The sequence below is a fragment of the Chaetodon auriga genome, chromosome 8 (genome assembly GCF_051107435.1).
Source record: "Chaetodon auriga isolate fChaAug3 chromosome 8, fChaAug3.hap1, whole genome shotgun sequence".
NCBI classification, from domain to species: Eukaryota; Metazoa; Chordata; class Actinopteri; order Chaetodontiformes; family Chaetodontidae; genus Chaetodon; species Chaetodon auriga.
In genome coordinates, this window is record NC_135081.1 from 14,953,662 (window position 1) to 14,971,180 (window position 17,519).

At 43.1% G+C, this 17,519-nt stretch overlaps 1 protein-coding gene across 2 annotated transcripts in view; it reads right to left on the minus strand.

The window, feature by feature from the left end:
- Nucleotides 1-1,961: 1,961 nt before the first annotated feature.
- kcnn3 (potassium intermediate/small conductance calcium-activated channel, subfamily N, member 3) overlaps nucleotides 1,962-17,519 on the minus strand; it is a 47,122-nt gene continuing 31,564 nt past the window's right edge. For both annotated transcript variants that reach the window (XM_076737053.1, XM_076737054.1), the window contains exons 7-10: nucleotides 12,638-12,748; nucleotides 5,717-5,844; nucleotides 3,979-4,048; nucleotides 1,962-3,025 (exon numbers count right to left, since the gene is read on the minus strand). In XM_076737053.1, the coding sequence (XP_076593168.1) occupies nucleotides 2,609-3,025; nucleotides 3,979-4,048; nucleotides 5,717-5,844; nucleotides 12,638-12,748 (726 nt within the window). In that variant the 3' untranslated portion in view covers nucleotides 1,962-2,608. The remainder of the gene's footprint in view (nucleotides 3,026-3,978; nucleotides 4,049-5,716; nucleotides 5,845-12,637; nucleotides 12,749-17,519) is intronic.

Consider the following 17,519-nt stretch of genomic DNA (forward strand, 5'->3'; position numbering starts at 1 on the left):
AACATATTGTTAATACATATATCATAATTGTCATGACGAATGAGAAGAATACTATAGTTTAGTAATATTAGATATCAGCTATAACTGCGTTTAATCATAATGGTAGAAAAGACTAAGCAATACAAAGCTAGATTTCGTTAACAGCATACTATACAATATTCCAAGCGTATGTAATTCAGTATTCCGGCCACAGCGTGTCGCTATAAGACAGTTTTCGATATTGTCTCCAATGCAAGGGTAGGCTTGTCTTTTTTCTCATCACACCATTAAAATTCCTCTCAGATATACCTTAGACTCTCTTTCTATGTTTTATTTATTTCATAAACAGCTGCTCCTTCATGGCCATTTATCCTTTATAAGGTATATTTGTGTTCCCTTGTGTTCATCCATAGTCCACCTTGATCTGTTTTAAAGCAGTGAAGAGCCGTCCATGTACAGCACTGTAACAAGTCCATGCCCAGATTTTCACAGTTATTCCCTCAGAAATATTGTCAAGATATCTGCAACGCCTCCTGCTATCTTTTGTCCCCAGTGACAGCAGTGTTCCCTGCCTCTTATTGAAGTCCATTTAAGAGAGAGCACTTTGGTTGTCGAGGTGTGTATATCTGTGTGTACGTGCGTGTGGGTGTCTGTTCTTGTGTCTGCATGGCAGTTTAAGTGATTGAGCAAGCAAGAGTGTTTGAGTGTATTTCTTTACACAGAGTACATTCATGATAACAGTGCGTTGTTTTGGGACTGCAAGCCTGAAAAAGAATGGCAGTAAGTATGGTCTTCTTCCCCGCATACAGGGTCCTAGACACAACCGTACACTGTGAAAAAATATTAACCATCAACTTATAATCACACAGCTAAACAATTGTTGGATTTTTAAGTCAATTAAATCACTAATGTAAGAATCTATATTTTTGTAATTCTAAGTATATAATATTTTTTCAGAGAATCAAAGCAAAACAATAGATATATTAGAGCATCCCAGTCAGTCTGACTCCACAGGCTTCAGCCACCTCTCACAAAAAGAATAAGCACATCATTTATTATTGATGGGTAACGTTTTGACTATTATTTTAACTGTCCGCAGCAGACCTCTGGGTATAAAGGCTCCAGTAAATTTAATAACATGAAATGAAAACACTCACCAAATGTGGAGCATTAGGTTTGTGCCTCTGTCTTGTAGAGTCAGTGTTTCATACACAGTTGTGATATCATCTTCAAAATCAATCAACCAGATTGAAATGCCAGTTTAATAAATGTTTGTGTTGTAATCTATTCTTTTCCACAACAACCATCCCAGTATTAATGCACTTGACAAAACTATAAATTGTCAATTTTCTGAGGTTTTCATAAGAAACGTTCACAGAAATGAAACAAAATCGAACTTTTTTTAAAGCCTCATTTCAGTACAGCAAACCTACACATACACTTAAACATCAGGTCAACCCAACCTGTCTGGTTGCAGTTGTGTTGTTTTTATTGTATAATCTGCTACCATCTTCCTCATCTCGAACAGACCCGATGATGACTCATGTTCCTCAGTGTCACACCGACTTATTTCACGTTGATCTGTAGTTTGTGTCACTCAGTGAATGCTTACGATTCTCCCAAATGAGTCATTAAAATGTCACAACTCTGCATTGTAAGTCTAAACTACTGCATCAGCTCACCCCCACAAAAGATAAGTCGTTTGGATGAACATTTTTTACAGTGCGTCTACATTGTTTGGCAGTGCTCTGTGGAGATTGACAGTGCGTTGAGTGCTTGGCAGTATAGGCTTTAGTATTATCTTGTGGGCTACTGCATTAATTTCTTTGTGTGAGTGTAAATAGGGCCTGCATTGTGAGAGATTGTGTATTTATGCTGTTTGTGCTGTGTTAACTTGTATTGCATGGATGGGGTGTTAATATAAGTTGTGTGTGTGTGTGTGTGCGCGCGCAGTGCATGCCACTAGTTTTTTTTTTTTTTTTAATCACGGTCGTATTGATCGAACCTTCTGTTAAAGGGATGCTCGTTAACACACAATTAGCATTCAGATAGAAAATACATCATAAGGATAAAAAGTCATGGTCATTAATTCCTGATGAAGGGAGAGAGATTGGGACAGGGGGAAGGAAACAGAGAGAGGAAGAGAGAGAGAGAGAGAGAATAAAAGGCATTTTTCAGTAATTGGAGTGGATTCCATTTAGGAGCTCTGAGTTCATATAATTATTCCAAGTTATTTCTCCTCCTCTCTCCTTTCCGCTGCTCGTCCTCTCTACCTCCATTTCTCACCCTCTTGACATCCTTCCTCCCCCTCACACCTTTTAGAGTCTCCATTTTGTCTCCATTTTTCTTCTCCTTCCCTCGTCAAGGAAAGCGCCCCAAAGTCCCTAACATGTCTCATCATTCATACTGGCCCTCCATCTTAATCTTATTATTTCTCCTCATAGTCCCGTCTTCATCCCTCCCTCGAGGAAAACTAGTTTCAGAGGATCACCTCACATTTCTCTCCTCCTCCCTCCTTGTTCCCCTCCTTTAGTCTGAAGTGAGAGGTCTAGCACAGCCCCCCTCCCCCTCCCCCCTCTCTCCCTGTTTTCTCTCCATATTTGTCCTCTCCTGGTCCTCGGAGCTGTCTTCAGCAGCTAGAAGTGCAGGTGTTGAGGTTGGGACTTGCCTCCAGGCTTCCCTCTGGGCTCAGTGGTAGGGGGGACAGAGGGGACTCCAAGGCCAAAGAAGGCATCTGGGAGGGGGGCGTCGTTGCGACCTGGACTGGAGAAACTGAAGCTGGAGCAGTGGTTAAAGGGGCAGCTGGGGACAGTGGGACCACAGCACCAACTCCACCCCCTCCTCTACCATCCCTTGCATCCCGCTCTCGAAGCAAGTGGACCAAGGCGGCGTGCTGGGCGCTGAGGGTGGCTGAGAGGTGAGCAGGCAGGGTGTTAAAGCCAGCGGTGAGCTGCTCCACCCGCTGCTCCAGGGACAGCATCTGGCGCTCCAAGTCCTCGCTGCGGTCGTTCAGCTCTGACATCAGCTCATACATGACGCTCTGCATCTACAAGAGGAGAGGAGAGGAGAGTGGGAGATGACTCAATGCACACAGAGTACTTTGAAGAAGGGAGACAGATTGCAAATACGTAAACAGGAGTATTATGAGGGCTGCTTTATTAAAGCTTGTTTAGAGAAGATTCTTTTGGATTGAACAAGCAGAGACAGCAAGAGAGGGAAGTAAATGTGAAAAGAGGGCAAGCACGAGGCTGGGGAGGAGGAGTGAGTAAGACACTATGCAAAAGGAAAAATTGTACAAGAGGGAGTAGAAGCTGGAATGAAGAGGAGGCTGGAGGGAAGTCTCTATGTGGGCGTTCTAACATTGTGAAGAAAGAGAGAATAAGAGAGAGCGAGAGATTGAAAGGAAGGCCTTGTCCCCGCCTTGCACATCCTGGCTTCTGTAACCATGGTAAACACACAAGTGGCCAATTGAGATGGAGTCACTGGCACAATGGCATAATTGCAAAAATATTTGGTGCTAAAGCCGCTGCTTCTTGGAAAGACACACACACACACGCACGCACGCACACACACACACACACACACACACACACACACACACACACACACACACACACACACACACATCCTCGCTCGATCGTTTTTCCTCCCTCTTATTGAAGTGCCCGCCTCACTCCCTCTCCTCTCTCTCTTTCACAGTCACACACGCACTCACACGCAGGCACACACACACGTGTACGCTCACATTCTCACTCAGACACCCACACAGTAACAGAAAAACATGAGCGCTCCCCACCCTCCTCTCATTTCCTCCTCGCTCTCACTCAGTCATCCCTGTTTTAACACTTGTTCCGGTTGCTAGGAGACACAAAGCCACAAAATCGAGCAGGTCAGCAGTGAAACGGAGGAACGTGCTCTTATATTTTGGGGGCAAAGGCATTTTGGGTATGAGTAACTAACCTGTACGATGGTTATGCGTCTGTGAAGTGCGTGTCTCACCTTTGAGAGATCCACGAGTGTGTTGGCCTGATCACTGAGTTTCCTCTGCTCCATTTTCACACTGCGTAATCTGCAAACAGATACACACACATTAAATACACACAGGTAGAAAGTTGAAACCCAGTAAATACACAGTGGTTGGTCCAGAGAGCTAATCCCTTTGGGTCCAGACAAGAACACTGTGGAGCGGTCACCTTGCCCAGTTCAGCCTCATTTCTACCTGCAGCGTGTTGCCGATTTTGAACATCCAAACACAGCGAGCACACAGTGTGCTCGGAAATAATGTAATTCTGTCCTGAATGTGAAAATATTCATGCATTTAATGTTAAGATAAGACAGAGACCTTATGATGTAGAGTAAACTAACAGGATGGTTTCAATATTAAGAAACCTGCAGGGGGAATAAGGCCTATGGGGCAATAAACTAAAGGGAATGAAATCAGATTAAATAAAATAAATCGTCTTTCTTCAACCCCAATTAAAAATACCACCTGAGTGACTCTGAAAACACAATAAAACAATTAGTGAACTAAAGGTCTGATCTGTGTTTTCACAAAGCAAAACCTTTGGCTTCCACCATTATGATGAAGTGCAGACTGATTTTATGAGGCTGCACCCTCAGATGAACTCAGGTCTGAACCGTAGACGTCACCCATTGGTTCGTGGGCTTCACTTTGAGGACTTGTGTTTGGCATTGTGGTTCTTTGAGAGCCAGAAGTGACCATATTTGGTAGAAAGGGTGGAGCTAGAGAGGATACACATTGCCGCACCTCAATCCTGACTGGATGTGACTGAGAACCAGAGGATACCACTAGACAAATGTAGATGAGGACCCCTCCCCTAAAGCATGCCCTGATTTCTTATCTATTTGACTCTAAATGGAAGCATAATTTACTAAATGAACAGCATGCTGTATGGAAGAAGACTTGAAATTAGCGACTGCTCCATCCCCTTATTATACGTAAATGGTTCAAACCAGAAAGAAAAGTATTCATATCCCTATAATGCTAGCATGTTACTGTGTTCACAGAGTCAGCCTCTCACCCACAGTTCACATGCTGCAGGATCAGCCTTCATGTTGCAATTAAAAGTCTTAGGTCTCTTGACTCTGGCTTCTGAAGGCACTTGTTAATGTTCTCAAGTCTAGACTGAACTGTTCCAAGATCAAAGGAGCAAGCAACAAGAAGGGACCACTTAACTGTGATGTTAGACACAGGATAAAAAAAAAAATCTTTGAGTAAAACAACAATTAACAAGACAACCACCCAATTACACTATAACTAAACAATGCTATGGATGAAAGGAATGATAATGCACAATTAAGTTCTGCTGTATGGATTTGTGTCATCAAGAACATCCCTAAGTACACATAATGTGATGCTCGGAGTGTCTCTAATAGTACACAATGCACTGATTATCCGGTCCCACAACTGTATTTGCCTGGCGTGAACCTGTCCTTTGGTAGATGATGATTCATTTTGTGTGTCTCTTTCTGTGTGTGCATGTGTGTGTGTGTTTGTGTGTGTGTGTGTGTGTGTGTGTGTAGGGATTCATGCACTTTATCTGATTATCAGTGTTGATTCAACCTGTGGGCGGATAGAAAGTACAGCTGATTTCAAAGGCTCAGCTCAACTGCACTGTTGTGTGCATGTGCTTGTATGCACGAGTGTTTTTGAGCGTGTGTGTGTGTGTGTGTGTGTGTGTGTGTGTGTGTGGGTGCGTGTCAGGTGTGGTCTCACTGATGTATAGCCTGGAGGAACTTCCGCTGGTGTTTGCGGACTCTGGAGTGGTCGATCTTCTTCATCAGCTTGGTGTGTTTGTAGATGAGCCAGGTTTCCCTTAGCACGTTAGCTGCTGCGTTCTTTATCTGCTCCCAGACAATCAACACACACACACACACGCAAATACACACACATCACACATAGACACGCAATGTTAGCAACAGGTAGCCCTTGGCAACTGAAGCAGGCAACAGGTTTACCCAGCCCTGTCCTCTTTCTCTTTTTCCCTCCATTCTCCATTGTCTCCCTGCAAAGAAAAAAACTAAACCATCATTCTCTTCTTAGAGGCTGCCCTCATTCTCTCTGTCTCTCTCTACACACACACGGGCTTGCTTGCCAATGCTTTTCATAAACAGCTCTCTCCTTAGGGAGATTTGGCAATGAGAACCAACAAGAGTCTCTCCCTCACACACACACGTCTCTGCTCTCTCTGTCTGTCTATATGCCACATTATATTGTAGGCTAACTCAAATGGAGCACAATATCTTATCTGGTTAGAAGTAAATCACTAAAGTACCACTGCAGTTCATTAAAAACCTGTGATCTTCCATTTAATTATGACAGCAACTGAAGGAAACAATAGCAGCGTGAGTCGCTGCTCTTAAACTAGCTGTTTAAGACCATTCTCGAGCCTGCAGAGGAGACACATTAGAGAAATAACCTGCGTAATGATGCTCACCTCAGTCAGTGGCAAGGTGGTTATTTTTCTCCATTTTGTTGGTGAGACATAGGCTTCAGCTGTCTTTGGTTTGTACCATCTGAATGTAAGACTGTTGTGATTTAATAAAATACTCATTCAAAATGTCTGGAGAGGCTCCAGATCGATTTCTGTGAACAAGGATCAGGATTCTCTTATATTATTTAATTTCTGTATCTGCTCCTGTATGTTTCATGTGTACTGTATAGCCCTATAGGTTGCTATATAATTACAACACAGGGGTCTGACAGCCAGCAAAACACACACACACACACACACACACACACACACACACACACACACACACACACACACACAAAAAAAAAACCCCCCCAAAAAAACCCCAAAAAAAAACAAAAGCACGGGTGGATACCATAGAGAAGGATACCATAGAGAAGGGAGAGAGAATCTGTGAGGACATAAATTGAATGAGAGACTTCAAAGAGATGCTGAGCACTGAACAAAGAACAATTATACCCCCGTCTGAAGAGCACAAAAGACCCCGGCAGCTTGGCTAATCAGCACCTATCCACCGCAGTCAAGGACTGCTCACACACATACACGCCTACACATACACACATGCAGACAAACACACACTATTGGCCACAGATGAAGAGAGTAGGAGGCCCTGGGCCTTACAGATGTGTTTTCAATGACACAGAGGAAGTCAAACCAAAAAGAGCTAATCCAACATACTATAGATAATATATAAGACCCCTGCAGGAGATTGAGTCATACAGCTAACCAATCATTCTTAATGACAGTTAGCATCACAAATTTATGATTTCTTACCTTTATGCAGCTTGCTCACTGATAAGATATTCAAATATAGTACAGAAATATCATGTGAATAAGCCCAACAAGATAAAAAAAATATTTATGTTTCGCTGACATGCCATGGCAAATAGGATTTGGATGTAAGTGTAGGGCTGGAGTATGAGGTAAACCATGCTATCCCATGTTTCTCCCTCTGAGCCTCATCTCTCCGTGTGTATCAATAGGATTACAGCACTCCCATCCATGTAGCAAAGACAGGAACTGACAGAACTGCAAACATCCCGAAGAGGAGACATCATCACAGCAAGGATATGTTGTCAGTGCAGCTGCAACTAAAGCACTGATGCCAATATCACTGCTGATATCTTGATTGGATAGTGTTTTCACAGAGAATGTAAAATCACAGCTGCTTACACTGTAGGAAAGGACATTTGCATCCGAACATCGATGCTAGTTGATGCTAGGTAGAAGTTCATTTGTCTGGATTATGTTTGAACAAAACACAGTTTCTGTAGTGTTGTGTAATGAAGGGCCAGGTTACTGAGGAGCATGTTTAATACGCCTCATATCTACAGGCCCATTAGTAAATTGACGTGTCAAATCCTATTTATCAGCTGATTAATCACTGCAGGCTGAGTGAAATATGATGAATGATAGCATCTTGTGTCTGTCTGGCCGGCTCGCTGTGGAAGTTTTCACACAAACTTCCTACATCTGTCCAGCAGCACAGAGGGACCCTGTTGCACCGCTTCAGGCCATTTAATTAGATGACGCTTAAGCTTCACCCTTCATTTAAACCATGGGGACTACTCCACATATAAATAACAGGGACTGATAATACCACACTGTTTGTATCTCACAGTTAATTCTCCCCACCACCCTCTATATTTTTCTTTCTCTCTCCTCCTGGGAGTTAATGTTGAAACAGAAGCATAGACATTTAAAAAAATAAAAGACGCAACATGAACCGCTAAGAATACTCCACAAGAAACCAAACGACAGCAGCAGCAGTCATTCGTGGACCATATGGCCTGTACTTGGGTAACCATGTTGGGGCCATATGGCTGGTTGGGTCAAATATCTGTTCTGGCTGCTCCCCTACACGGCACACCTTATGGCAGGTACAAGAGAAATCTGTTAAAACAAGGGGTTCCCACACCTCAGCATGTTGGGTGGTTGATGACATATTGTGGAGAATAAATCAATCAGTATAAATAGAAACATTTTAGAAATGTCATTACTGATAATGCTAATACCGCTGTTAAATAACAGTGACAGCTTTTTTTCAAATATGCATGGACTTAAATATTTAGATAAGATTAAAAAAAAAAGCCCTGGGTTGTTTTCCCTTCATCGTTCATCGTAATGGAGATATTCTTGAAACATCAGAAGAAAAGCCGAGACGGCTGACCCTTCCAACCCGGGAGAGCATCAATGACCTACGCATGATATTACTAATTATGTGCTGTGGTGCTAGGCATTCAATGGTTTTCTAGGAGAGCAGAAAACATAAACAAACAGGCTAATTACCTTGGCAACAACCTCCCACGTGCCACAGTGACACGTGAACTTACCTGCTGATCTTCCTCTCACAGGCATGGTGACATGTCTCTCTCTCTCTCACACACACACACACACACACACACACATACACACACACGGTCAGACATCCTTGAATGCACACAAACATCACAGACACTCAAACAAATCAATGAAGGGTCGCAGAGCAATTCATAAAATTAAAATAATAGCTGGCTTACACTGGTTTTAGACGTTTTGTGTCTCCTGAATGAGTTCGTTTGCGAGACGACACCCACAAACACACCACAGAGAACCTTTCATGAATCTAGACAGTGCACTCGGGTTCAATTGGTAAAAAGTGAAAAACATCAGCGAGATATGTAAATGCATTCATGGGGTGTCAAATCAATTTTTGTCACTGTCACAATACATCCATACTAATAATGATCCATCTGGCTTGCTTGTGAATTAAAAGGCTGTTGGAAAATGAGTAACTTTGACTGTGCAGAGTGAAAGCTAGCTTCGTAGAAATCTTTGGGGGTTAGATTGCTCCCGTTTGGCTAGTGGTGTAAAGATTGGAAGGCATTGCAGCACCTCCTCTTTGGCCAGCGCCCAGAGTGTACTCTGAATATTCAGAGAGGGTGAAGCTCTGAATATGCCACAGGGACTTCTTAAAGTGCTCTGAAATAACCAGTGGCCCAGAGCAGAGGCAGAATACACATTCTGGGTACAAATTTGGAGAAAGACGTAATATTTTCAACTTTGCAAAGCTTGAAATAAAAGCACTGACCTCAGAAAAAGCCTCAGTTAGCCCTTCTCAAGGTCAACTGGCTTGTTGCTTCAGTGAGTGGTGTTACATTGACATGCTAATGGCATAAAAAGGAAGGAGAGGCCACACTAGCGCCTACAGTAAGCCCTACTTTCTTAGTGTCAAGAGCTCTGGGTAAACGTTCGGACCACATGGACTTTCAGCAGTGCTCCCAATCAACCAACACTTCAGCACGGAGCCACACACACTGCTGCAACCAGAGTGGCAGCCTTTAAAACACACCCTGCATCAAGTCCTCACAACAAACATGGGCCCTCACAACCTCACACATGGTTGACTTTGGGACTATGTTGGCTGTTATTTAATTAACATCCATATTAATCCTATCAAAGGGAGAGGAACACTTCACTTCACTGAACACTGCATGAGAATTAACCCTGTGCATTGAACTTTGAGTGATGTATTTAAAGCACATCCTCCTCCCCTCTGATAAGGTTATTAGGTCCTCGGCAGCCAATGTGCGCCACATGAGATTTCAAGATTTCAGACTTCAGTCCCGTCGGGCATGTCTAAAAATCAGATCTGAGGATGAAAGCAGAGAACACTCAAATGATGGAAAGTGAAAACATTTTGAAGTATGTGTCAGAAAGTGTCAGAAACACCACACATATTTGGACTAAAAATGATCTGTGTGGTACACATGCAGTACGTCTAAGAAAAAGTTTATTTTCCTGTGTAGAAGTTAGCTTGCTTGCAGCTTTAGAGATCTAGCTCTGTACTATTTAGGTACTGTGAAGAACCAGAACACTTTTCTTTGCACAACACACAAGAAAAGATAAAGACAACGACATGAAACACTGATATTACCAGGAACACGGTCCACCGGCTAACAGCTTCACTGATTGGCATTTCATTGACATTCTTGTTAATCCTTCAAAGGGAAGGGAACACCATTTCACTGATGTTCAGAGCCAGTCTATGTGCTTTTCTGTCAATTTGTGTGTGCATGCTCATACCATGATGGCAGGAAGTAGAGTTCATTGTTGCATTATTCATTATAAAGCATTGAGTGATTGCATTCTCTTGTTACGATGATATGGCAGAGACTGGCCCCCGCCATGTAAATCAATGGATGCAACAGCTTCAATCACTAGTCTCTTAGTAATAGAGGGCAGGAGACAATTACCACCGCATAAACCGAAGACCCTTTGAAGGAAATGTCACCAAGCGGCACGCTGCATTGTGTTGAATGAAACTGCGGTATGGCCCCTCCCTTACCTGATGACTGGCTTTGTTAAGATTGTGATTTATTGAATAAAGGAGGACATTCACTTTAAAATGTCTGGTCTGATATTCTTCTTTATCTCAATGTGAATAAAATGTGTTCGCCATCAGTTTTGTCTTTATTTATGCAATCAATGGCAGTGCAATGGCTTGGAAAACATACAAAAATATAATTCTCAACTTAAGGCAATTTTTAATTCTTAAACAGCAAAATAAACGTGCAAACAGGGCTGAATCTTATATTTGCAGTCACAATAAACAGCTACGATAACATGACTGCACAGTGCACATCTCCAACCAGCCTGAGCCAGATTTACTGTAACACCATAACACCATGAGCTGCTGCAGCGAAGTTGAGAGAGCTAAAGCTAATGGATAAATGAATTAACTACAATGCTTTTCTTCCACAAAAGTGGTACAAATATGAGTTTCCATTTTTCTAAGTACAGCCATGCTAGCTGCTCTGCGAGGCTGTGCTTTATAGCCAGGCTAAATGCTAACACGAACATGCGAACATGCTCACAATGACTACACGAACACACTAACACAGTGAAAATGCTAACACGCTCACCATGTTAGTTTAGCATGATACCACGCTAACATTTGCTGATTATCACAAAACACAACGTACAGCAAAGGAACCTCAGTAATGCATTTCTGGCTGAAAATGCAATGTGAATGCTGACAGGCAGAAATGTGACATGAATTGCCTGAAAAACCTTAAAGCTAAAATGCATTGCGTGTATAAATATCTGTACAAAATTCATCTATCAACTTTTATACAATTAGTACTGTTCAACAGCACTCATTTAAAAACCTTTCAAATGGAGCTACATCAGATACAAAAAATACGGAACAACTGCTTCATATGGTCATCTGAATTCCAGATTTTACATGCAAAAACTCACACAAACACACACACACACACGTACTCACACACATTGTTCAAGGTGTTAAACGTCTTGTGAAGAGAGACTCTGGTTGACCTGGTCAGCGCTTGCAGGAAGATGCGGTGAGAGCCCGACTCCAATAGAGAGTCTATTTGTTTCTCTGTCGATATTTTATCAGCGCTGAAATTATTGATCACCCTACACTGTTCAGCTGCCCGGACACCCCGCTTCCATAATGTACCCTACATATTTCATATGGGAGCTATTTTTAAACTTGGGTCTTTCAACTGTATGAAAAATTGAAAAGGACCGGTGGAGGGAGGGAGTGAGAGATGGAGGGAAGGAGGCATGAAGGGGGCAAGGATGAAGGGAAGGAGAGGGCAAAGGAGGGAGCAGAGGAGAGACGGTGATAGAAACAGACAGAGAGAGAGAGAGTGAAAGGGATTTACTGTAAGAGAGACAAATGTCAGAGGAGATGGGAGGTGGTAGGGTGGAGGCATGGCCATGGGGGAGGAAAAAGATCGGAGACGGAGAGAAAGAGAGAGACGGTAAGTGAGGGAGCAGAACAGAGAGGGCGAGAAAAGAGATGACCTTTTACTGCCTTCGCTCACTCAAATAACATGGCACTCTGTCACAACAATACAGGGTGATAGTGTGATGCAGTAGTTAGGGAGCGTGAAGGAGGGCCGGTGAAAGGACAAGCCGTTTTGCTGGACTCTCAGCCACCTTTTCTTCAACCCCAAAGTAATCTGAAAATACAGTACAAAACCACCCAAAGGAGGGTCACACATCAAACCTGTATTTTTATAAATGATAGGTCCGTTCGAGCCCCAATAACGGCGCATGCAGAAGATGTCTGCTTTCTTTTAAAAATGACAGTCTTGCTGTATTTCTGTGGGACACACTCATTCACACCACTGACACCGCACAAGCCTACACACCCTCTTGGTGAGTTGCGTGTCCATCATGAAGTTGTGTACGTGTTTCTCGGCCTTGGTCAGCTCCAGCTTCCTGGCTACCACGGCAACCACCAGAGCCGTACAGCCTGCACCCTGAGAGAGAGGAGGGAGGGAGGGAGGGAGGGAGGAGGAGGAGGAGAAGTGGGAGGAGGAGGAGGAGAAAACACAGCACTGAGTCAGTCAGTAAAAAGGAGGAATTGGTAAATCGGTGGCTTTTGGCCGGGGTGATTGAAGGGAGCGAGGAAAAATATGAAGACGGGAGCCGCACGACAGAAGGAGAAGTGAATGGGAGAGAGGAGAGGATTAAGAGGGATATCTCTGTTCCAGATCCACATTTCCTCAAGTTGAGAGGCGAGCCAAGTCTATTTTCACTTCCAATCCATCTGGTGTGAGATCCCGTCTATATCGCCTCTATATGTAGCTGAAAAATATGCCCCTTATAGATAAAAAAAAGCACATCAAAGATTGGCACTACCTAATTTCATTTAATTAGATGCTGTCAATCTGAATTACATGGTGTCAGTCTTCTCCTGTCACCGGAGGCTCGAGGCCTGCAGGAAGTGTAAAAGTGTAAAACACAGACCGGTTTGTCTGTATTCCAACTCGGCCCACATGGGACATATGGCAAATTCATTTGGGAGAGAGTGACAGCAGTCTCTCAACCAGAAAGACTTGCTTGAGAGAAGAAGAGGAGCAGGAACACAGGGAGGAAGACAGACTTAATTAACTTTCAGATTAGACACTGTTTTCAATGGGGCTGTTGAGTGTTCACAGGTTCCTCTGAAGGGGCAGGCACCGAGAGGAAAAAAAAAAAAAAGGGAGAAGGGAAGCAAAGATAAAGAGAGTGAAGAGCTATGAGTAAATATAAATGGGGAAGGAAGGAAACATAGAGAGAGAGAGAGGGATGAATGCAAGAGACGAGGGTGTGTGCGCAGGATAGGAGGAGAGGAAGATGGAGAAGAAGGCAATGTTAATGAGGTCACATATCTCCTGATAAGTAATGAATTAAGATTAAGAGTGTTTAATGAAAATGTATGAGTGCTCTTCCTTCCTGCTTGTGAGTGTGTGCGTCCCACAGTGGGAGAGAAATGGGAGAGAGAGAGAATAAAAGAGCTATAATGTAGTGAGTTACAGAGCTAGAGCGAGGGAGCGTGCAACATTTGGAAGCGTGCAGGAAATAGCCAAGACTTCATCATGCACACTCTACAACGATAAGACAGGTTTGCCGAAAATAACTTTGGCTGGCTTCAGTAAAATGTAACACACAAACAGGCATTAGTGCCCACGTCTATACACTCATCCAATCTATTTGTGTATATTCAAAACTATGAATAAAATATGATGATAGCTGATGGAAAACCCTTAGAGCATTCATACATGTCTGTGCTTTAGGTAAAAGAGCCCTCGACGAATTGCTACAGTACAGCATGTACAAGTGCAGCGCGGCGTGCACATGCCCAGCTGTGTGTGTGTGTGTATGTGTGTGTGTGTGTGTGTGTGTGTGTGTGTGTGTGTGTGTGTGTGCGCGCGCGCGGGTGTGTGCGTGCATGCATGTGCGTTCAAAAATGTCCTCCTCGGTCAGAAACAGTGGGGTGCTGATTGGTTTCTCAAGGCAGGCTACATGTGTATGCGCATGCACGTCCTGGTGTGTGCGTGCATGCGTGTGTGTCTGTATGAGAGTTTGTTTGTGTATATGCCTGCATCCATTTGATTTCAGCAGGGTTCCCTGTGCAATCTCCACAGAGTGACATGGCTGATGATGGCTGCGCTGCTGTGATTTGTTTCATACGCCTGGGTGTTTCCCTCGCTTCCTCCACTACAGCGCAGCCATCAACGTACGTAGCTGTCAGAAAAAATGGGGGAATCACCCATCTGCGCTTCTGTGTAACATTCACACACTCCAGGTAAAAAACTGCAGAGGAAGAGAGTTTCCCAAACGGGTCGGCTTGAACACACAGAGGAACGCGGGGAAGACAAAAATGTGAAATTTAATTTGCTCAATTAGCGCGCACAACACAAGCACTTAGAGACAGGCAAAAACAGAAAATAGGTTTTAAATGGCAGCTACTCTGCATCTCTTTAACCTGACGATCCATCAACCACAGAACATCACGAGGCTGAGGGAGATGGAAGACAAACAACAAATGCACATTCGTAGCATAACACTTTATGTCAACACCCCCATGTAAACATTTGATAAATGGTTTATAATGCAACATAATGTCGGTGTATGCAGATATAAGGCAATTTTACTTATGGATGCCCACAGGATGGGTCATACTGTAGTTGTAGACAAATATATTAACACACACATATGTTTACAGTATGTACATATATATAAATATATGCAGTGTGTAATAAACCTTATGAACCTGATTATAAATGCTAAATGGGGCGTTAAAGTGCAACATGCATGAATGATGATATAAGAACACAAATACGCACATGCACACATACATGAACTGTGTCATCCGATATGAGCTGTAATATAGACAACACACACCTTGTTGCTGTATATAACAACAACAAGTAGTTCCTTGTATTTCAGCACGTTGCAGAAGTCTTCCCCACCACCATCCACTCAACCACAAGAACACACGATCACACACATACACACTAACACCTGGCACACCCCCAGGTAGCCTCGGGGCAGTGGTATATTCCAACACTGTTGGCCTTCATGTGTTGTCATAGAAACAACGGCGAGATTTTCTCCTATAGAAACTCATTAAAATTATTCTCAACCAAGGAAAAAAAAAAATCTGATCCTGCTCTCCGTTCTCAACCTCTTACCCCTGCACCTGCCACCAGCCTCACCTTTCTATCCTCTACCTGCATCCTCACACCTTCTCTGATGATCAACGAAAATAAACCACTCTGAACACTCTGAAGAGTGTGTTTGTGACAGGAGAGGAGAGTGTGTGTGGGAGTCATGCTAAGAGTGTATGTCAAGCTCTGTGTCAGTGTTTGTGTGGAGGATGCAGTCTGTAACAGAGGGCTTGGGACATTCTGTATCCAACCCCCTGTTTCATGACTTTGTGTGTGTATGTGTGTGTGTGTGTGTGTGTGTGTGTGTGTGTGTGTGTGTGTGTGTGTTAACATTATCGTAAGAGTTGTACTCTAAAATACCAACTGGATGATTCACCCAGCAAATGGGGGTCTGTGTGTGTGTGTGTGTGTGTGTGTGTGTGTGTGTGTGTGTGTGTGCATGTTTGTGCATGAGTCTGTTTATTCACACATTTAATGGTCTATGCAGTAAAGAAAGTAGGTGAGCTGGCAAATACAGAGAGGCTGGACAGACTGTGAGGGTGAAAGAATACACACGGAGGTTTTAGGGCGTTGTGGGGAAGTTGCTCGTGAGAAATATAGACCTCTCTGTAACCTATAATCCTCTCTGAGACCCTCGTAGATGATTCCAGCCAGCACTGCACTCTTATACTACGATGTCAAATTCTAAAAGGTTATAGACTAACGGTGCAACAATGTGCAAAACATCACTGGTAAGCACATTAAGTGAAGTAACTAACTTGGAAAATACTTACAGGCTTTTGATGTTGAGAGTTCTGTTTTTTAGTCTTCCTGATTCGCTCTCCTGATTTTTCTTGAACTAAGCAGTAATTAAACTAAGGTACTTCTACACTGACTTCAAGTTGTGCTGCTTGACTCAAGTGCAAAAGGACTAAGCATTTAAGCGTGTAAATGGAAAATTGCTGCAGTGATGGTATTGGTAATAAAATGCTCTTTTAGCAGCCTGTAATCTTATTTTCTTGATGAAGCAAAAAAAAAAAAAGTTCAGAGGCTCTGCTGTTTCTCTGAGCCGGTGGTCACATTGTCACCTCTTACCATGAAACTGACTGACAGACTGATCAGAGGACTGTTTGGAGGCTTTTAAAATACTTAAGACCCAGTCCAAAATCAAGATTTTAACCTACTTAACACGTCCATATGGTGTTTTTCATATCCTATAAGACATATCACGACTGAGATAAGAAGTCAAGGCCATGGCTGAGCTTCTCTGTCTTGGAACTGCAGTGATCCAATGACAGTCTCACAGACACGCATTCAGACAGCCAAGGTTTCATATGTAAAATACCTCAGGAACCAATCCCGTCAATATGCAGGGTGGAGTGATGGTGAAACGAGGGGTATCAGGGGAGAAGTCAGGTGCAGCTACATATCCGTATTTTGCAAGCTATGTTTCAATCTTTCCAAAATGATGGCCCAGTTTTCAGTTGCAAAAGGAGACTTTGTGTATTGCCAAAGGATCTGAAATCTGGGAGCCAAACTACCCTTATTCCAGAACGTTGCTTTGCCACAAAACTTTCCATTCATTTATCCTGCGGACACAGTGAGTACAAGCCAGCATGTTGGTCAACAATTATGTGTATTTTTCTTGTGTTTTATCCGCTGACTGTGCGGAAACAAACCTGCACCTGTGTGCTACATAACGTTAGCTGATGTTAGCCTGCCAGGATACATTTCAAATGCATGCATTTTATATGGTGTGGCAGTATTAACAAAGAAAGTTACGGAAAACGTTACTCAAAACAGCTTGTTGCAGCGTTGAAGCTGCAGGTGGGCAGCGGAGGGGCGGGTGGAGACAGACGTCCGAACTATGTAGACCTGCGCTACATGAAGGCAGAGGTGTACAGTTACATCTACGCCAAAATAAGCCATGAAGCAATTTTTATTTTCATGGCATTTTAGGGATTTAATCAATGCAAGGAGAAGAACTTTAAGTGCTCCTATTCTGTATAGGCACACTGCCGTTACTTTTCATTCACTTTAATGAGCCCAGTTACGCTACGGGCATTATTTCTGTGAGTAAAAGCTTACGCACATTATTCATTTAATGAAAATGACA